This window comes from Salmo salar, chromosome ssa17, assembly GCF_905237065.1.
Source record: "Salmo salar chromosome ssa17, Ssal_v3.1, whole genome shotgun sequence".
Taxonomy (NCBI): domain Eukaryota; kingdom Metazoa; phylum Chordata; class Actinopteri; order Salmoniformes; family Salmonidae; genus Salmo; species Salmo salar.
Window position 1 is genome coordinate 60,738,074 of NC_059458.1, and position 22,604 is coordinate 60,760,677.

General features: G+C 44.4%; 1 protein-coding gene across 12 annotated transcripts in view; it reads left to right on the top strand.

The window, feature by feature from the left end:
- Positions 1-11,405: 11,405 nt before the first annotated feature.
- The window catches only part of LOC106576236 (myotubularin-related protein 5), a 73,606-nt gene continuing 62,407 nt past the window's right edge, over positions 11,406-22,604 (top strand). For all 12 annotated transcript variants that reach the window (XM_014153285.2, XM_014153291.2, XM_014153288.2 and 9 more), the window contains exon 1: positions 11,406-11,642. In XM_014153285.2, coding sequence (XP_014008760.1) covers positions 11,588-11,642 — 55 coding nt within the window. In that variant the 5' untranslated portion in view covers positions 11,406-11,587. The remainder of the gene's footprint in view (positions 11,643-22,604) is intronic.

Below are 22,604 nucleotides of genomic sequence, written 5' to 3' on the forward strand. Positions count from 1 at the left end.
CTTGGCTGAAATTAAAGGATCCACTCCCTATAATCTTTTATAATCTCTTGGTTTGGTGTTATTTTCCCAAGGGGGATCATAACAATGACGCAGTAAACCAATCAGGAAGTCAACTCACCTTCTTATTGGCCTCAAAAGGCATCAGTCAGGTCTAGCCTGTTACAGTGTTTGGTAAAAATGTACATTATATCATAAAGCATACATTACCCATCTATGAGCATGTTATAAACATTACATTATAGCTACATAGAGCATTGTGATGTTCTGACCCTAATGAATGAGACATGTAATTCTCCTACTCTGGAGATGGCAATTCAAATTTGACCAAAGGCGAGTTCTCAATCAAGATTTTTTTTAAGAGACAAAAAGTCCAAAAGTATATAATTTCACCCATGCAAAACCAAGAGATGGATATCAACCGCAAGGATACCGCAATGCATTACATGTATCTGAATTGGTAACTGATTGATTCAAACTGAGGTTAGGATGTATTGGATATCAAAGCTGGACAGCTCTACCAGGATTTCGACCCATTTATGTAACAATGAGCAGGCATCATGTGACATCAGCCCTGTGAAGCAGTGCCCTCAGTACACTGATGAACAGAGGGGTTACCGCAGACAGTTTTCCACATTTTGAAATTCTCTCTCCCCCCTCTGTTATGAATTGTGTTTATAAGCAATGTCCATTACTCGCCACACACACACACACACACACACACACACACACACACACACACACACACACACACACACACACACACACACACACACACACTATTTACTTTCCCCAGATCTATAGTTTATTAACCCACATTACTAGTTGCCACATTATATATATTAATGTATATATATATATTAATGTATATATATATATATATAATGTAAAACAAGGTGCACATACAAAATTATGCACTTGATTAAGAATCATCGAGGATGAAATGTCTTCAACTTATTTCCATTGTGGTCCTCATTTTCATGAATGCATGTGGCAAGTTTGGCATGTAGCAGGCTAAAAAAAAACAGAAGCGAAAATGGCAGGCAAATTGGTTATTTAGTTATAAAAACACAACATATCCATACTATACACAAAGGAACGCTATTTAGTCATCATCAATGGGCTCGGAGGGATTGCTCACAAAGGCACACTATCCAATAACCAGGATTTCACCTTCCTTTAAAAGCTACACAGAGTGGGAATAGTTTTAACAGAGGCCGACTATTCCACTCAGTGACTCCTTAGTATAAAAAAGTACCTTTCCCTGTCAGGCTTCTGAATCTACACACACACACACACACACACACACACACACACACACACACACACACACACACACACACACACACACACACACACACACACACACACACACACACACACACACACACACACACACACACACACACACACACACACACTATTCTGGCTCCTAGCTTTAGTGTTATGATTGTGTGAATCTCTAACATCCATAGGGCAGCCCCAGACAAATACCTTGGGGCTGCCCTATGGATGATCCTATGTACCAGACTAAGCCTAGTCTGTGTGACCTTTGACTCAACGGGCAGCCAGTTGAGCTCCTGAAACTGGCTCCTACCAATATGAGTACGTGGACTCAGATTCAACACCAGCCTAATCAACTTGTTCTGGGCTATCTGAAGGTTGCTTTTTAGTAGATTAGTTAAGCCTTCGAACCATGAAGTGCTATTGTAAAGTGGGGGAAATACAACAAAATGTTGAATTCCTGTAGTCGTACTACGCCCCCTTTTAATACTTGAGGTAGGTCCTTGGGACTAAGCTGAACATAACAGGTTCTTTGCATCAAAAAGTGGAGCATGGGAATCAGACAACAACAATTTATTTTCATCGTCACAAGAAAGGCACAATATCCTGGCCTACGTAATGTCGATATACCATCTTCAGCTCCAGGAGCGCCGTACAACTGTCCGACAAGACAGACATCAATATCACACAAATAACACTAGGTTTATACAGTCCATTCACATACTCAAACAGACAATAATAATGTGTTGCCACAGTCACGGAGGGCGTGCCCAGGGAGGAGAGAAAAGCCTAGGTGGAATATGGACGCCAGTGCCTAAACACACTACATGTACAATAAGTCCTATTTCTCATACTTTGTTAAAAACCACCATCACCACTCCCGCCCTCCCAAGGCAAGCCGACCAGCACATAGTAAGGGGATCCCTGAATGACACAAACAGGAAGGGTTTTATACAAAAGGCCACACCCTTACATAACAATCACACACACCTGACACAGGCAAACGGTTCTAACACGTTACACTAGCATAGTCAAAAGGAGTGCATTAGCTAGCCCTTTCTTACCTAGTACCTTAGTGGCCATACCCCCCCCCCCCCCCATGTTGCCATCTAGTGTACATTCTAAGTAATTGCCTGCTGTTTTGGCTGTGAGTACCTCTCCTGCTAGCTGTACCCTGATGCCTGAGGACTTGCTTAGTTTCAATTTAGACCCCAACAGAATTGCTTCTGTTTTGCCGAGGTTCAGAGATAGCTTGTTGTCTATGAGCCATGCATTGATGTTAGTGAGCTCTGCACTCAGTATACTCTCCAGTGTGGTTTAGTTTTTGTGAGACACCAGAAGTGCAGAGTCCTCTTCATACAGAAACAGGTGACACTAGCAAGCATCCTTTATATCATTAATGTACATTAGGAATAACAGAGGCCCTAGCACGCTCCCCTGTGGCACGCCACGGCTTATGTGTAGCCTCAGAGGGCAAACCATTTACCTCAACCACTTGTTCCCTCCCCAACAAGTGGGACTCAACCCATTCAAGAGTGGTACTGCCAAACCTTCTCTCTTCTTGTCTCAGCCGATGCAACATTTTTGGGGTCACATACTGTCTGATCGGTTGTGTAAACGTTCTGAAATTGCTAAATGTTTTACTGTGATTTCACGGGAGCCCTTATAAACAGAGACTCCCCAGGGCGAAACAGAACATATTACACACCATAATCTGTGTAGAAATCATATGTGCTATCTAATTTTGTGTACACAGGGGGGTCAGGGGATATGTCCGGTTATGGTTTCTGAACAGGAAGCACCACATAAACAAATTACAGAGCTGAAGTGTTCCGATTTCTTTGAGATTAGGTGGCTTCATTGCAAAACAGCCTAATCATACAAACAAACAACACCTGTGGGCTGGAGGAAGATTTATGGAATCTCCCAGAGTCCAAAAGTTCCCCTCTGTTTCTGAGAAAACCTCTTAACAGATCCCTAAAAATATTTTCTACGGATATAGCACTTCATTTTCCTAACCCACTGGGCGCAGACATCAATTCAACATCTATTCCACGTTGGGTCAGCGTAATTTCATTGAAATGACGCAGAAAAATCCTTGATTCAATCAGTGTTTTCCCAGTGGGTACCCAATACCTGCTTTTCTTCCTTACACAGCAACTTGATAATAACTCAAGAATGATTTCTCAAATATTAATTTCTACTTTACTCCATCTTCCAACAATTCCATGTGCATCTATTCTTTCATCCATCAATTCACTCATATATTAATTTCCTTCCTGCTTTTTCTGTCGTTTCACTTAGTTACAGTGCAGTTCACTGTTTGTGAGCGTCTGCACAGTACCAGAAACCTCACTGTATCTGGTTATTTTACAATTGCTGCCCCCTAGTGAAACTCCTATCAGTCGAATGTTCTACAGTGGAGGACAGTTACTGAGGCCAGCTGCAGAGGCACACATAGCTGAGCCCAGTGGAGCTTTGCCAAACACAAAGGCTTTGACCTCCTATGGGGCTGGGGACAGACCAGATTATGTCCCAGATAGAAGATAAACATCATTTGTCAGTATTTTTTAAAACACAAGAAAACAAACATGATCAAATTAGGACTTTTTGTAATGTCAAACAGACCCTTGAACCCTAAGTATGAGGCACCATTAAATCCTCTATGAGAAATCATTTTGGAGACATGGTCTTTCCCACTGGAATGAGCATTCCTGTCTCCCCTGTGTGCTCACAGGCACAGTGGCTCCCCACATCAAATTTGTTTACATGGCTAGTTTGTAGGGGATTGAGGCACAACCAAGACTGTTTGCGTGGCTAGTCGTCTCTCTCTCTGTTTGCATGGCTCTTGTTACCAGCGAGGGGCCGAAGGTGACGGGGGTTGGAGGAGATGGCCTGAGTGAGTCCGGGTTTTGCCCTGTGTGCCCATTTCATGGGCAAATGAGGGATCACTTCTCTGTGTGGTGAAAGATGGTAGCACAGACGGGGTGCTTGTTGCTAGGTGGGACAGTGGAGGCAGACAATAGTGGTGCTTCCAGAACTGACAGCGCCTGACTGGGCCCTTTTTAACTGGCGGCAGGAGAACAGGAGATCACAGTATCAAATAGCCAAACAAATAAAAGATTGATGATAGTATCATGGCTAGGTACACCGAGTTTACAAAACATTAACAACACCTGCTCTTTCCATGATATAGACTGACCAGGTGAATCCAGGTGAAACCTATAATCCCTTATTGGTGTCACTTGTTAAATCCACTTCAATCAGTGTAGACGAAGGAGAGGAGACAGGTTAAAGAAGGATGTTTAAGCCTTGAGACAATTGAGACATGGATTGTGTGCGTGTGCCATTCAGAGGGTGAATGGGCAAGATAAAACAATGAAGTGCTTTTGAACGGGTATGAGAGTAGGCACTAGGCACACCGGTTTGTGTCAAGAACTGCAACGCTGCTGGGTTTTTCACACTCAACAGTTTCCCGAAGTGTATCAAGAATGGTCCACCACTCATAGGACATCCAGTCAATTTGACACAACTGTGAGAAGCATTATCTTTTTCAAGCAGAAATGTACTTCCTGCAACACAAACTCAAAAAAGTTCTGGGACACTGTAAAGTCCTTGGAGAATAAGAGCACCTCCTCCCAGCTGCCCACTGCACTGAGGATAGGAAACTCTGTCACCACCGATAAATCCACTATAATTGAGAATTTCAATAAGCATTTTTCTATGGCTGGCCATGCTTTCCACCTGGCTACCCCTACCCCGGTCAACAGCACTGCACCCCCCACAGCAACTCGCCCAAGCCTTCCCCATTTCTCCTTCTCCCAAATCCAGTCAGCTGATGTTCTGAAAGAGGTGCAAAATCTGGACCCCTACAAATCAGCCGGGCTAGACAATCTGACCCTTTCTTTCTAAAATTATTGTTGCAACCCCTATTACTAGCCTGTTCAACCTCTCTTTCGTGTCGTCTGAGATTCCCAAAGATTGGAAAGCAGCTGAGGTCATCCCCCTCTTCAAAGGGGGGATACTCTTGACCCAAACTGCTACAGACCTATATCTATCCTACCCTGCCTTTCTAAAGTCTTCGAAAGCCAAGTCAACAAACAGATTACCGACCATTTTGAATCCCACCGCACCTTCTCCGCTATGCAATCTGGTTTCAGAGCTGGTCATGGGTGCACCTCAGCCACGCTCAAGGTCCTAAACGATATCTTAACCGCCATCGATAAGAAACAATAATGTGCAGCCGTATTCATTGACCTGGCCAAGGCTTTCGACTCTCTCAATCACCACATCCTCATCGGCAGACTCAATAGCCTTGGTATCTCAAATGATTGCCTCGCCTGGTTCACCAACTACTTCTCTGATAGAGTTCAGTGTGTCAAATTGGAGGGCCTGTTGTCCGGGCCTCTGGCAGTCTCTATGGGGGTGCCACAGGGTTCAATTCTTGGGCCGACTCTTTTCTCTGTATACATCAATGATGTCGCTCTTGCTACTGGTGAGTCTCTGATCCACCTCTACGCAGACGACACCATTCTGTATACTTCTGGCCCTTCTTTGGACACTGTGTTAACTACCCTCCAGACGAGCTTCAATGCCATACAACTCTTCTTCCGTGGCCTCCAACTGCTCTTAAATACAAGTAAAACTAAATGCATGCTCTTCAACCGATCGCTGCCTGCACATGCCCGCCCGTCCAGAATCTCTACTCTGGACAGTTCTGACCTAGAATATGTGGACAACTACAAATACCTAGGTGTCTGGTTAGACTGTAAACTCTCCTTCCAGACTCACATCAAACATCTCCAATCCAAAGTTAAATCTAGAATTGGCTTCCTATTTTGCAACAAAGCATCTTTCACTCATGCTGCCAAACATACCCTCGTAAAACTGACCATCCTACCGATCCTCGACTTCGGCGACGTCATTTACAAAGTAGCCTCCAATACCCTACTCAATAAATTGGATGATCTATCACAGTGCCATCCGTTTTGTCACCAAAGCCCCATATACTACTCACCACTGTGACCTGTACGCTCTCGTTGGCTGGCCCTCGCTTCATACTCGTCGCCAAACCCACTGGCTTCAGGTCATCTACAAGACCCTGCTAGGTAAAGTTCCCCCTTATCTCAGTTCGCTGGTCACCATAGCAGCACCCACCTGTAGCACGCGCTCCAGCAGGTATATCTCTCTGGTCACCCCCAAAGCCAATTCCTCCTTCGGCCGCCTCTCGTTCCAATTCTCTGCTGCCAAGGATTGGTACGAACTACAAAAATCTCTAAAACTGGAAACACTTATCTCCCTCACTAGCTTTAAACACCAGCTGTCAGAGCAGCTCACAGATTACTGCACCTGTACATGGCCCATCTATAATTTAGCCCAAACAACTACCTCTTCCCCTACTGTATTTATTTATATTTATTTTTCTCCTTTGCACCCCATTATTTCTATTTCTACTTTGCACTTTCTTCCACTGCAAATCTACCATTCCAGTGTTTTACTTGCTACATTGTACTTACTTCGCCACCATGGCCTTTTTTGCCTTTACCTCCCTTATCTCACCTCATTTGCTCACTTTGTATATAGACTTATTTTTCTACTATATTATTGACTGTAGGTTTGTTTTACTCCATGTCTAGCTCTGTGTTGTTGTATGTGTCAGACTGCTTTGCTTTATCTTGGCCAGGTTGCAATTGTAAATGAGAACTTGTTCTCAACTTGCCTACCTGGTTAAATAAAGGTGAAATAAAAAATAAAATAAAAAATTAGAGTCAACATGGGCCAGCATCCCTGTGGAACACTTCCGACATCTTGTAGAGTCCATGCCCGGATGAATTGAGGCTGTTCTGAGGGTAATAGGGCAACTCAATATTAGGAAGGTGTTCCTAATGTTTGGTATACTCAGTGTAGAATAAAATAAGGTTAAACCTACTGCAGTTAATCTACTTCATGCATTCTCTCAGCGGCATGCTTGGTTCATTAATACATTTACTTACAGACCTGGCAACGACCATAGGCAGGGGTTAAGTTTGTTTCACCTTGAATGGACAGGGATTTTCAAAATACAACGTGTTTATAGAATTTTTTAGATACAGTAAATTCACGTGACCTTTAATTCACTTTAAATAAATGAACAGAAGAGTTCTTGCACCAGAGAGCTCAGGAGAGAGATCTCTGACATCTCTATCTGCCCCGGAGCTTCTTCTCTGTATGTTATGAGTGAAAACATTAATAGTTACAGAGCAGGAATATTGAGTTTACTGTACACAAAGCCCTTTGCTACATTTCCTATTGCCTGCGGGTGTGTGCGTGCTCCAGGCACCTGGGTACCATGGGGACTCTGTGGATCTCTGACCCTAGGGAAGTAGTGAGGAGGCTGGGCCTTGCAGCCTGGGTCAGGGCCTCTTCTATCAATCACAGACTGGTCCAATGACCTCTTTATACAGGCCTCAGTCTGTCAACACTTGCATTTGGTTTCTTTTCTCAAAGAGTGTCCCGCCCTGATCTGTTCCACCTGTCCTTGTGATTGTCTTCACCCCCCTCCAGGTGTTGCCCATCTTCCCCATTATCCCCTGTGTATTTATACCTGTGTTCTCTGTTTGTCTGTTGCCAGTTCGTCTTGTTTGTCAAGTCAACCAGCGGGTTGTCTCAGCTCCTGCTTTTCCCCAGTCACTCTTTTCGCGCCCTCCTGGTTTTGACCCTTGCCTGTCCCGACTCTGAGCCCGCCTGCCTGACCACTCTGCCTGCCCCTGAGCCTGCCTGCCGTCCTCTACCTTTGCCCCACCACTCTGGATTATCGACCCCTGCCTGCCTTGACCTGTCGTTTGCCTACCCCTGTTGCCATAACAAACATTGTTACTTCAACACAGTCTGCATTTGGGTCTTACTTAAAATGTTATAAAGAGTAAATTCCCACGGCAGATAAACATCATAGGCTCAATTACTATTGTGTTTATGTGTACTTAGATGGTATCTGCCTTCTTGAGAGGAAACATTCTGTATTATTGCAACACTATAGACGTCAGTTAGATTGACATCCTGAACTACCCCTCTTCCTTCCACAGTGGGAGCACTGCAGTATATAGAGACCAGATTTTACCTTTACCAGACTACCAGTACATCATAAAACAGTTCCCCTTTTCACTTCTATTGTCAGATACAATACAGTCTGAGACACTTGGGGAAGTGAAACCTTTTGATCGCTACTCTTCTTGTCCTCATTAAGGACATTTTCACGCTTGCTTTATCTCAGAGGATGAGCAATTGAACGCTGGGTGCCCCACGAGAGCTATGATTTGCAAGAGGCCTTCAACCCACTTCCTGTCTGTTGGTTTGTTGGCAGGAAGTCAGGTGACACATCGTATCCGGCCTGACAGTTCTTCTCTTTGTGTTCTGAGTGGGCTGTGTGTCATGAGTTACAGAGAATCAGTGACAGGAGGAGCTGACCCTCTCTGTCGCTGTTTCTGTCTTTGTTTGTGTGTCTTTTTCTCTGTGTGACAATAGAAATCGATGTAGGAACTGAGATCAGGAACAAATACTGTAGCCAATTCTCTCTGCTTAAAAGTCAGTTTTCCCACGCTAATGGCGCTTTTAAGTGTAACTCACTATTAACTTATTCATTTTGCTTGGTAATATTATCAACACACTACATAATAACAGTGTATGCATGCCAGTCTGAGATCTTGCTATCTGTGCTATGTCTACCCAGGGCATGGATGCGCCTAACAGGGGAGACACACATGAGCGGTGAGAAGGACCAGGAATGTCAGCAGCGCTGGGCTGGGTCGTCTTCAGAGGGGAACTGGAACTGGACATGGAGATGAAACAGCTGCAAGGGACGACTTCATTAGTTTGAACTACAGGAAAAGGAGGTCCGAGCACACCCCCATTCTCATCGATGGGGCAGTAGTGGAGCAGGTTGAGAGCTTCAAGTTCCTTGATGTCCACATCAACAACAAACTATCATGGTCCAAACACACCAAGACAGTCGTGAAGAGGGCACGACAAAGCCTATTCCCCCTCAGGAGACTGAAAATTTGGACCATTTGGCATGGGCTTTCAGATCCTCAAAAACCTCTACAGCTGCACCATCAAGAGCATCCTGACTGGTTGCATCACGGCCTGGTATGGCAACTGCTCGGCCTCCGACCGCAAGGCACAGCAGAGGGCCAAGCTTCCTGCCATCCAGGACCTCTATACCAGGCGGTGTCAGAGGAAGGCCCTAAGAATTGTCAAAGACTCCAGCCACCCTAGTCATAGACTGTTCTCTCTGCTACCACATGACAAGCGGTACTGGAGTGCCAAGTCTAGGTCCAAAAGACTTCTTAACAACTTCTACCCCCAAGACATTAGACTCCTGAACAGCTATTTAAATGGCTACCCAGACTATTTGCATTGCCCCTCCCCCCACACTTTTACGCTGCTGCTACTCTCTGTTTATTATCTATGCATAGTCACTTTAACTCTACCTACATGTACATATTACCTCAATTAACTCAACTAACCGGTGCCCCCGCACATTGACTCTGTACCGGTACCCCTGTATATAGTCTTTCTATTGTTATTTTACTGCTGCTCTTTAATTATTTGTTACTTTAATTTTAAATGTTTACTTATCTATTTTTTTCTTAACACTTATTTTTTTTTTAAATGCATTGTTAGTTAAGGGCTTGTAAGTAAGCATTTCACTATAAGGTTGTATTTGGCACGTGACAAATACTATTTGATTTGATTTGTCTTTCTCAAGGCATTGTGGGGGAACATGATCAGTGTATCCATTGTAACTAAGGCCAGAAGACTCTAGGTCGTTCTCTCAGGTCTCTCTGTATCTAGAACACCTTTATTTACTGCAGTAAACAGGGAAGTGAATATTGCTACCTTATAGCCTAGTGCTCAACCAGGACAGCCAAGGAGATGGATCTTGTGTGTTTCCCTCCCTCCTGCCAACTGGCAGTTTGTCAAGTGAAGTTCAAGGCCATGTTACCCATCAGCTGTAAGAAGCATAGACCATCCCCCTTGACCAGACTCACGACAGGCATAGGAAAATTGCATCACTCTATTGTCAACAATGATTTATCAACAGTATATGCTATCGGGTTGACACTGTGCTCACTGAAGGGGGAAGGTATGGGGGGTGTTTCTTGACATAGATTTTCTTGCCAACCACCCACAGCAACAGTCTATCATTATAAGTCATGGGGGGATACCAATCGTCTGGGGGAAGGAGAGAAGGCTATACAGAACAAAAACATTTACATTTACATTTAAGTCATTTAGCAGACACTCTTATCCAGAGCGACTATAAAAAAATGCTTAAGAGCCATGCCTGGTTTTTAATCCCGAGGCGATAGGTACTTTGGGTCAAAGGTCACAGTGCAGGAAGTGTTGGAATTTTCTCAGTGGTGTTAGGATGTCGGCAGCCAAGGACAGCAGGCTGCACGGAACTGGGCCTCTGTTTCAGAGGATGGATAAATGTCATCTGCCTTCAACCTCCCTATCACTTAACGGTATTGCAACATCACTGCAACGTTGTACCGATTATTTTCTGTATAGGTCTACATTACATTTCAACTATATGGGCTACCATCTGTTTTGACCACACACACTGCGAAAGCAGGCATTCCTGCAGGCATTCCACCTCTCTGATCAGTTCTGGCAGACACTCTGATTCCAGAGTATTTCAGCAATGACATGCGGGCTGGGGAACACTTGTGACAGATATGAGGAAGATATGGTCTCTAGTTTAGATAACCAAAATATTGACGTTGAGTGCACAGAAAGGTTATGATACAGTTTTGTAATTTTCACTGTAAAAAGCCCATTTGAGCTGTCAAAGGCTTGTTTTAACGTGTTTATTTGATATGTTGATGTGCTTTGGTTGATTACATAAGGTTTCCCAAGTGTACCCTGTAGGCAAGATGTTATTGATGCATCCTAAATACAATAATTGTTCATAATCATTCTACCGCAAATATTGCATGTTTTCAGTAAGATAATTGTCAGCATCTAGCTAACAACGTGCTGCATTTCTAGGCAACAGTGGTTTGGTTTTTTGCAAGGGATCAACACCCAACTACATTAATGGGACGTTGTGGGACATTCTTGCCATGCGCCCCTCCCTGTAACCCAGTGCGCAGACTCATTACTCTCCGCTGTCAGGGCAAGGCATACTGACGGTATGGCGGCAGGATACAGCAGGAAGGATGCTACTGTCGCCCGTGATGTGTCTTTCGCCAACAGAATGTGAATGGAATATCGACGGTAAAGGGAAAGGATACCGCAATAAAGGCCTGTCTCCGTGAACTCCGAGATGGCCAGGCTCGCCGACTACTTCGTGGTGGTCGGTTACGACCTCGATAAGAGAGGTGAGTTTTGGGCTAGCTATTTTCCTAAATGCTAGCTAGCTAATGCTGGCGTATTAGCCGCGGTTCAGCCCTGGTAAACAGGCGGAGGAGAGGTAGGCGGGGACGGGACGGGACAAAACGGCGTCCCACAGTTGTGGGGTGTCTTATCCGGCAGGGCACTGAACTACAAATCGCGGATGTCAAAGGCCTCTCGAGATTAGCTGGTGTCATTTCAAACCACGAGGAAAGAGTTTGAGTGAATGGCTGCGTTCCATTTTCTTTTATGTCATGCATAATTTTCATAGCCATATCTAGCTAACTAACTAACTTAAGTGAACTTGCAAGTTAATTAGCTTGGTAGAGGATACTTGTTAGCTTGCTAACTAACGACGTGTTTGGCGGCGTTGGTTAGAGTAGATTTCTAACTAATATGGGTTTATTAAACCAACTTATTTAACTAAAGCGAAACCATTTTCTGTCACCTCTCGCCCAGCTAACAGGAATGTGTTAGTAAAGCAAACGTCACACATTCGTGTCGAGATTTTTACATGAGGTCGAAATTAAAAGGACTAACTGGTCATTCTGAGAAGCAAAGCACATCTTTGATTGATAAAAGCGTACTATTCTTACTGCCAATGCTTGTGAACAACTAACGTATGTTTTATAAATGGAAGTATTGTTAGTTGTTTTCTTTTGTCTGTTTTTGTTTGTGGACTAACCTAGATGGCTTTGCCCCTCCCCAAGCCACTTGAACCAGAGCGGCCGGAACGGAGCCCAGTAGATGCTCAGTTTTCTTCCTGTTGTGTTGTTGCGGACGCTGAGTGTTTGGGACGGTTATCTGACGCTCCCCCCGGTTTGTGCGGTGGCATAGATCCGTGCGGTATAATGGCCTGTTCACCATTAAATATTAAAGCCGCCTTATCCGATGAATATATTAAGCTAGTTGGGAACTTGTAACGTCTTTTATTTATAGAATGGACTCTGTTGATGACTTATTTAGATGGAGCATGCAGAAACATCGTAGCATGACAAGTCCTCAGCTTCTAAAATCAAGCAAGATCTGGCTTATGTACTTATTTCTTGGTTGGAAAGTTGAGGTTGGACAATGAACATTTTGTTTTTCTTTGCACACATTTTAATGCATGTCTGTTTTGAAGGGGGCCAATCTCTGCAAGGTTCAGCGGCAGGATGTTATAATGTGGACGTTGCACACTGCAGAATGTCTCTCCTTCCTGTATCTACCCTGCTGTTCTTGCTGCTGAATGCAGACTAGGCCTGTAAAGCATCTGGGAAGCAGACATTAAAACCCCCAAGCGCTGAGGTGATCAAGGAGAAACGAGGCCTCTGTACCCAATAAAAAAACAAGACTCAGGGATGATGATTTGTCTGTAGTTGAAACCCTTTTACAGCAGCCCAATGCATAATAAATACATGCATAGTAAATCACTTGCTGCAACACATGCATCTGACATCTTATTCTTTAAAGTATGCATTTTACTTTTCAACAACACAAGCATATTTTAGTCTTACCCCCTGTTTCTGAACACTGACTCCATACTCATTACCTAAAGTGGATACTCACTCTTCTGCAATCAGATCGATACTCCAATTTGATACTCTTTATACCGTTAGGCTAATGCATGTTCCCAGGGGCAATGACATTGTCTTCTGACATAATTCTCACATGCCAGAGAGAGCTTGGTGCTCCCTAACATTTTGACAGACCTGTAGCCTACCTGTCCTGCGATGTCCTGAAAGCACAGGTGTGGAGGTGTTGCTTCATCTGTGTTTTGACTGACACACACACACACACACACAGACCTGGAATGTTTCACAACTGCTGACTGACAGTTTGGGTGTGCGAGCTCATCTGTGTTTGTAAGTTGCTTCCACAGACTTGAGTTGTTAAAACATCACTGTATTTCTAGAGAAGATGCTTCCTGGGTGATTACATCATCAACATAACATTCAGTGATGGAGAAAAGCTTTTACCTGCATTCACCCATCCTTTAATTGTATGTGACCACCCTTAGAATTAGAGTCGACAATGTAAAACATTCATCAGTTGAATTATTTGAAGAGGATATCCAGAGGAACAAAACCTCTCTGCTCCCCGTGGGGCAGGTTTTGCTACTGTACTGTTTGCAGTCAATGTTGTGGTTGTAGGACACGCCCCTGCCTTGATGACCGCTTCCTGCAGCTCCCATTCACACACTCTATTAGTCACTAAGGTGTCAGGTTAATTGATAATTAATTGTGCTCAACCCAAACTCTCATCGATCAGATAGACTTCACATGGGGAGCCAAGATGGCCGGTCTGTGTTCAGGGTGTGGTCAGCCCGACTGGGGTTTCTTGTGTAGCTCTGTTTTGACAGCCGTCCCCTTTTGGGCTGAGAACACTGCGGCGAATCGGATGCTCCGTTCGCGGTGCTCCCGGCCCAAACAGGAAATAGGAGAGCGGACCCTTGGGAGACGTGTTTAGAGCGAGAATCCAGATTGTCCCTCTGTGTGTTTGTGTTCTATGAAAACTGGGAGAAGGGGGGTGGGGGTGTGTGTGTGTGTGTTCTCATGTGGGTGGGGAGTTGTCGTTAATTTTGTAGAAGCCAGGGGCCTCATTCCATGATCAGCCGCAACACACGCTGCTCTCCGTTCTGACCCCTTTTCTACCTCCCTCCCAGGCAGCTGGAGGAGTGTTACTGTTTGCGTATGCAGCAGTGGGGGACTAGACAGAATGCACAGCAGTTGTTTTTCACCCAGGAGTGACAGCTCTGGCACCGTGCGAGAGCCTGGACCAGAGCTTAGCACTGTGCCTCCGCTCCCTTTACAAGAGCTAGAGGTAAACAGATCTGTATAGAGGAGAGAAGCATGAAGAATGCCACCTACTGTAATATTGTGTCCAATTCATTATAATACGAAATACTCATCAGCTACAAGTGAGCAGCATTCTTGTCATTGACAGCCAGGAGATTCACCCACTGCTTCTTTAGGTTAGGTGCATAGATATGCCTACGTTTTGCTGGACAATTTGAATAAGCTTTACATTTGGAGACCGCCAGAGTGAGACTGAAACACCACAACAACCAATGCAGTGGAAAAGGACACGAGCGAGGGAGAAGGCGAGAGAGAGAGCTTGCCAGCACTCCTCTCTTCTCGATCTGTGGGCTACCACTTCCTCCCTGGTTCTAGAGCAGGCCAGGCTGCAGCCACACAGGACCTCCAGAAATAGACCTCACAATCTGTCTTTCAAAGGGGACGGGGGTGCTGCTGGAAGGGGGACAGAGCTGTGTGTGTGTGTCGGAATGTCCCTACCATGGGACTCGTCATGCCATGGTATCTTGGTAACGTTACCGTCTCCCTGTCTGTTAGGCTGTAAACAGACACTGCTTGTCTCCGTGTGGAGCTACACTGAATACTGGCTGGTCTGGTCTCTCTCAGGGCTTGTGCAGGATACTTCTATCCCTGCAGACATGATGTAAAGTGACTCTCTGGTCCCTGCTCTGACCTGGATGTAAGCCTACTGCTCTTATAGTGAGGGACTTTTGTTTATGTCCCTGCCCCAGCCCGGGGCTGTGTGTGCGTGTGGCTGTTTCATCGCCGTCTGTCTGCTGTAATGAATGCTCCTTATTCAGGAGGCAGACGAGTGCCTCAGGGCCCTGCAGCCTGCCCTCAGTGACCCACTTCTAGAAGCTAGTGATGGGGATAAAAATTTATACAGTTACATATTGGGATATTATTTGACGATACGTCTTATTGTTTTGCAAATATAATTTTTGCGATAGTAGGCTGTACCTGCACCAATACTCTAGTATTTTTCGTTCGTGGCTTGTACTAAAATCTTTTTAATTAGGGAGCCAATCGTGAGAATTGCAATACATATTGTATTGGCACCTAACTATCGTGATAATATTCTATCGTGAGGTCCCTGGCAATTCCCAGCCCTGCTTTGCTTTGATGGTCTTCCATGGAATTTTGAGAATTTATCAGCCTCACCCTTCTCCTCCTGCTGTTACCCCCTCAGGGCAGGACTGGGGCAATCCTGTTCCCAGTCAGCCTGGGGTTAGAGGTGTAATTGTTCCAATCCCCCCAGGGTATATCAGTGGTGGGACTAGATTATCTATGATCAAGACCACCTCCCCTTCATCATCGCCATCAAAGAAAGGAATTATAATCTGGTGTCCCACTGTGTTTCGCCTAATCCCGCACACAGCATCTGATTGGTTGAAAGGGACAGGAAGCAATGCTGATTGGTCCTGGGCCGGACAAAGTTGCTCCTGATTGGATGGTTATTCATCTCTGGTGAATGGAAGATTAAATTTTTTTTTTTTGTTTACAGTTGTCAACCCCTCTCCCAGGGAAAGCTGTTTGATTTCTGGGTTCCAGATTATTACTGTGTGGTGTTCACCCTGCCCACCCGGCTGTTTTTTTGTATGCACCTGTCCTTGTAGGTCACTCCAGATAAGATTGTTTGTTAATATATGCAAATGTACTGTGTTCCTCAAAGTGTGGTCCACTGGCTCTTTTCTCTGTGTCTCTGTACCTGTCTGTCTACTAGGCAGCGTTTTCTATTACCGCCGGCCGTCGGCTAATCAGCCATTTACAGACGCATTTTCAGCCGGCTACTTTTTCCACTTCATTGTCGCCCACGATGAATTGGGGAGGGGACTGCGGATTTGTCTCCATCCGTTAGTGTGTTCGTCCGTACGTTAGTCACACGTGACTGGTGACAGCGCTGACCCGATTTTGACAAAACTTGGTGAATGATGCGTCTTGCCATAGTGTCATTTTGTAAATGCCGTATTTCTAATTGGCCAGATGGTGGCGCTATAACAAGATTGAAAATACCAACTTTGAAAGGTCACGCCCATCACCCTGTTGGACCTAAAGTCATGAAATTTGGTCCATATGTCCCTCTCCTCACAAGGAACACATTTATCTCCATGGCCATTTACGGTTTAGAATTTCTTGAAAAACACAACGCTACTCTTCTTGCACCTAATGACCGATCTGCACCAAACTTGATATGTGGCATCTATGGACAAAGGTCTCTCGACGCAATATTTTCTAGACTAGTACCTAATGAATGATGCGACTTGCCTTAGTAATTTGGTAAATGACGAATATCTATGATTGCTCCAAAGGGGGCCGCTGCATCATTCGTGGGGGACGACCTGTTTACTGTTGTCTTTGTATTAGTAGGCTACTTTCATTTAAGTTTCAATTGGCTAGTCCGTCAAGCCATCTCCTGCTACAATGAAATGTATGCATCTTCTAGTGATCTATTGATGGGATAGGTGCCTGTCAGTCACAAAGCGAGCTATGACAGGGAAACGCTGTCTGTTTTCTGTCCTGCCTCCCGGTACAATTTGTGTGCGTTGTTTGGTTGCAGTCAAGTTTCTTCACACAGAGGGAGAGAGCATGATGCTCGTGAATTTGCACGTCCCCATGTAATGTAAGTGGTAACGATGAGTCGAAACCCACTTAGCCAAATTATTGTTTTCTGGCACATTCATTTTCTTTCACGTTTCACATAGCCAGCTATGCGGAGTCAGAATGTAAGTTTATTTGTCACATGCGCCGAATACAATAGGTATCAGCTAATGCTTACTTAAGAGCCCTTTCCCAACAATGCACAGTTAAAAAGAACAATTAGCTAAATAAAAAAAGGAAATAGTAACACAATGAAATCACAATAACGAGGCTATATACAAGGAGCACTGGTGCAGGGGTACCAGGTAGCTGAGGTAATATGTACATGTAGGTAGGGGTAAAAGGGACTAGGCAATCAGGCTACATAATAAACTGAGTAGCTGTGTGTGTGTGTGTGTGTGTGTGTGTGTGTGTAGTCCAGTGAGTGTGCTTAGAGCCAGTGCAAGAGAGTCAGTGCAGAAAAAAGGGGGGTCAATGCAAATAGTCTGGGAAGCCATTTGATTAACTGTTCAGCAGTCTTATGGCTTGGGGGTAGAAGCTGATCAGGAGCCTTTTGGTCCTAGACAGTCTGACTTGGGTGGCTGGAGTCTGACAATTTTTAAGGCCTTCCTCTGATACTGCCTGTTATAGAGGTCCTGGATGGGTTGGTATGCGAATTGGAGATGATGGTATTGGGAGCCATGACCATCCATTCAAAGCATTTCATGGCTACCGGTGTGAGTCCTACGGGCAATAGTGATTTAGGCTCCCGAGTGGCGGAGCGGTCTAAGGCACTGCATCTCAGTGATAGAGGCGTCACTCCAGACTCTGTTTCAATTCCAGGCTGTATCACAACCGGCCGTGATTGGGAGTCCCATAGGACGGTGCACAATTGGCCCAGCGTCGTTAGGGTTTGGCTGAGGTAGGCTGTCATTGTAAATATGAATTTGTTCTTAACTGACATCATTAGGTAGTGGAGGGCCTCATGATGATTAGGGCCCTCATGGAATTCTGGTGTTAAATTGGAATTTAACAATGTGTATTGAACATTTATTTTGCCCAAGTTTATCATAAGACATGAACAGAATTCATCAGTGATTTGTATTTCCTTCAACATTTTGAAGGGGCAACGAGAATGCCGCTGTCTGTGTATGGGTGTACCACTTTCTGTAGCCGTTGGCGATGATGCTAATGAAAACTGTCTTCTGGTAGATGGAAAGGCTTTCCCAAAAAAACTTCTCAATTAAATATTAACTACAAAGTAGCCTATGCTTAACTGGCAAAATATCATGATCATTTTCATCAATCCAGTGGGTATTTGGTTTGCAAACTCTACCATCCAATGTGTGTTACAAAAACGTAGCTGAACAGCCTCTTGCTAGGTGCACACTTGAATTAAAGTGTAATTACACCTAAAAATCAACATTTCTCAGATTTTTCAGACCAAGTGGTCTCCTGTTGGACTTAAACCATCACATTCTGTGGTTTTTCTATTAGTGTGATTTTGATAGGCATCCTACAGCGATTTAAAAATAATAATAAATAAAACATTTTTTAAATTTTTTTACTGTTGAAAAGCAATACCCCAATTCTAAATATAGTGATGTACACACAGTAAAGGGTACAAAAATATGTTTTGAGCAAAAGTTCATGGAGTAGGGCATTCAATGAGTTGGTCTGATGGAAGTCGTGATGTCATCAGCCTCCTGCCTTGATTGTGGAACAGTATAGGAACAAAAGAGGAAAGGCCCACCCCCCCACTTGTGCTATGTCATGACTTACCTGGACCACCTATTGAGATGTGCCTTTTTAAGTAAATCTGGTGTTTAAATGAGACTGAAGTGACATTTTTAAACATGGGCTTGAATCAAATCAAACTTTTTGTCACATGCGCCGAATACAACAAGTGTGGACTTTACAGTGAAATGCTTACTTACAAGCCCATAACCAACAGTGCAGTTCAAGAAGAGTTAAGAAAATATTTACCAAGTTGACTATAATAAAAAGTAACATAAGAACAACAATAACGATGCTATATACAGGGGGGTACCGAGTCAGTGTGCGGAGGTACAGGTTAGTTGAGGTAATTTGTACATGTAGGTTGGGGTGAAGTGACTACGCATAGATAACAAACGGCGAGTAGCAGCAGTGTACAAAAGGGAGGGTGTGTCAATGTAAATTGTCCGGTGGCGATTTTACTAATTGTTCAGCAGTCTAATGGCTTGGGTGTAGAAGCTGTTGAGGACCCTTTTGGTCCTAGACTTGGGTGACTAGAGTCTCTGACAATTTTATGGGCTTTCCTCTGACATCGCCTATTATATAGGTCCTGGATGGCAGGAAGCTTGGCCCCAGGGATGTGCTGGGCCGTTTGCACTACCCTCTAGTGCCTTACGGTCAGATGCAGAGCAGTTGCCATACCAGGTGGTGATGCAACCAGTCAGGATGTTCTCGATGGTGCAGCTGTAGAACCTTTAGAGGATCTTGGGACCCATGCCAAATCTTTTCATCTATATTGTGCCTTTTTAGATTTCGAGACAATTGACTACTAACAAATAATTTTTCACTTCTCTCATTGACTTCCCAAATCCCGGCTTGGTCTGTTTCGCAAGCGTTCCCGGAAGTCTCGCGTTGTTGCGCCTCTGGGTTTAGAAACTCTGTGGCTATATCACCCACTGCCTCTTTCCTGTGTCGGCCAGCGGAAGAGCAAATGTAACAGCGTGATGTTTTGACACCTTGGAGATAGACTCCAACCTTCTGGGTGTGTTGGATGGTGTGGGCTTAGGACGATACTTTTTAGATGGGATAGCTACTAGGAGGGCCATGGGAGGTAGACACTAGTACCTGGGGAGCTGGTTAAGGGGAAGAGGGGCATAGGGGAAGCGATAGTGATGGAGGAAAACATTTAACATGTCGCAATATTGTTATGGGCGCCATATCGTGCCCGTGGTCACCACAAACGACTTCACATCGTAGATCTTAATACAATGGAATCGGGAGAATTGCAATCCATATCGTATCGGCACCTATATAGTGATAATATCGTGTCATGAGATCCCTGGCAATTCCCAACCCTAGTGAGTGAATCTTCTATCCCACAGTTTATTTGCTCTAAGTGAAGTGTTGGGAGAGGGTTTTGATAAGTTTGATTGCTGAAAATCTATTGTTTTAATTTCCTCAGCCACCCACCCCTGTCCCAATCAAACGAGATCATTGGGAGACTACTGCATGGTCAGTAAGCCATAGGCCTTCTGTTGTTGGGGTCAATCTCCATGGTCAATGCCCTGTGTAACAGCTCTCCTCATAGCCACTCTGTTCTCTGTTAAACAAGACCGCATCAACAAATATCCAAATGTATTAAACTTCAAAGAGATATTGAAAAACCCTCGTCACTTTTTCAAAATACCTCGGTATAGTGTATCTATATACGGTATACCGCCCTAGCCTTGTTGATGATCCCTGCTCTGGAAGTCATTGTCCACTACAGCCTCTAAACTGTAGGCTATTCTATTAGCATAGCATTGTGCTAACATGCTGAAGAGTGTCACTGATTAAAGTTGGAGATATTTGGATCCTTTCCCCCTAGTCTGTATACATACAGCTGTGAATGTGATATGTTGGCAACTCTAGTTTAGTAGTTTGTCACCTAACAGACTGTGTGCTACCTGGCCAAGAGTGTGAGTAGTGCAGTGTGTGTGTGTGTGTGTGTGTGTGTGTGTGTCCATGCTCCACAATGAATGTGACGCTTATGAACTGTTGCAAGATCTGTTCTCCTTGACCCCTTATTAAAACCTGACCCCGTCCAAGATAAGTGAAAGCCAAAACACTCTTTCTAGACCAGGGCACTAAGGGCTTTGAGACAGGGTGGGTAGATGCTGTATATGCATATCGGTAATGTAGAAAAGACAGGGGCTCAAATGGAGAAGTCTGATATAGAACAGGCACGTAGATGTCAGACTGTTTTTCTAATATTAAACTGATTTCATAGTGATAACTTTCACTGGAAAGTTCACCCGTGGGGTGGGTGGGTGTGGTCATGGCCAGAAAGTAGTGGAGGAGAAGGAAACAGAAGATAGACCTCCGAGACAAGCGCAAACGACTGCAAAGGAAGTGGGTTATGTTTATCAGTTGACCATATTTGGAGGCGAATAGTGACCTTGACTGTTTTGCTGCAAAACAAAAAGGGAAAAGTTAATGCGTAGACTTGTTGGTCACATCTCTCTTGTCTGAATGGTACCATATTCTCTATGTAATGCACTCCTTTTTGACCAGGACGTCCATTTTGGGTAGCCTACATAGGGTGCCATTTGGGACACAACCTCTCTCTCAGAATAGAGTATTTCCTCTCCTTGAAAGCCTGCATTTTTGTTTGTGTGTGTGTGTGTGTGCGTGCGTTTAGCAGGAAGGATGTGAGTTTGTTGAAGAGTTTAAAAAAAATTGTGTTTTTATTTGTTTTTTATAATTTGTAATTTTTGCACAAAGAAAATGACCCTCACGGTCACCATGGCGACGGCGGTTTCCCCCTTCTGGTCTGCCTGTAAGCCAGTGTTGGTTGCTACTGGAGATCACTTTAAAATGGATTGGGTTCATCTTTCTTTACATAGTGATTTTTTTTTTTTTTCCCCCTGGTGTCTTTTATTTCCAATTCAGAAAATGACAAGTTAGCGATATTTGGATCCTATTGATTTATTTATTGCCATACTCTCCAGTGACCAGTCACATTGTGCATCCCACCGTGTCTGAGCCAAGTTAGAGGCCTGGGTCTGGGCCTGCACTGATGCTTTTAATCAGAGCGAGTGACTCACCCGCACCCTCATTCATATTACACCGCTCGCTGTGTGTGTGGCTCGCTGGCTCGCACGCATAGAGAGAGGACTGTGTCAGAGTGGGTGTGGTGATGGGCTTGAAAATGATATAATTTTGTGTTGTTGAGTAGGTTTATTGCCTGTATACTGTGTGCGAGGGAGAAAGAGTGTGTTGTGCATCGGGCCTGTAATGGATCCACTTCTCTGGCCATGTGTGGTTTGGCCTCAGGAGCCTGAAAAATGCAGCGCTGCACAGTGCAGTAACCATGGCACGCTAACCTTGTTAGTGTCCTGCCGTCTTTTTTTTTTTATCAGGTATTAACATACTTGGTCATGTTGAAACTATGAAGAATAGATCAAGATAATGACCTATTTGCTAAGGATAAGTGATGTGATGGCAGGCCCCAGAGCAGCTCCCCTCGTCACCATGCAGACACACACACAGTGTGCTAATTTATCCTGTGAGTTGCAGTAACCATGGTAACCAGCTGTCATGTCATGGTGGTTTGGAGACGAAAGCGAGAAGCTGTGGTTGTGGTCTGTTCTGATGCCAAGAACACACCACACACACACAGGGCTGTTATCAGCCTGCCTTCAAATCTACTTTGTTTCACACATTTTGTAGATGTTATTGTGGGTGTAGCGAAATGGTTATGTTCCTAGCTCCTATGGTGCAGTAATACCCTTGACTGTCCATCCAAGACCATATGATCATTTTCAGTCTACAAGACGCAGGACCGAGTTTGGGGAAACCCTGATCTAAGGCCCCAATCTC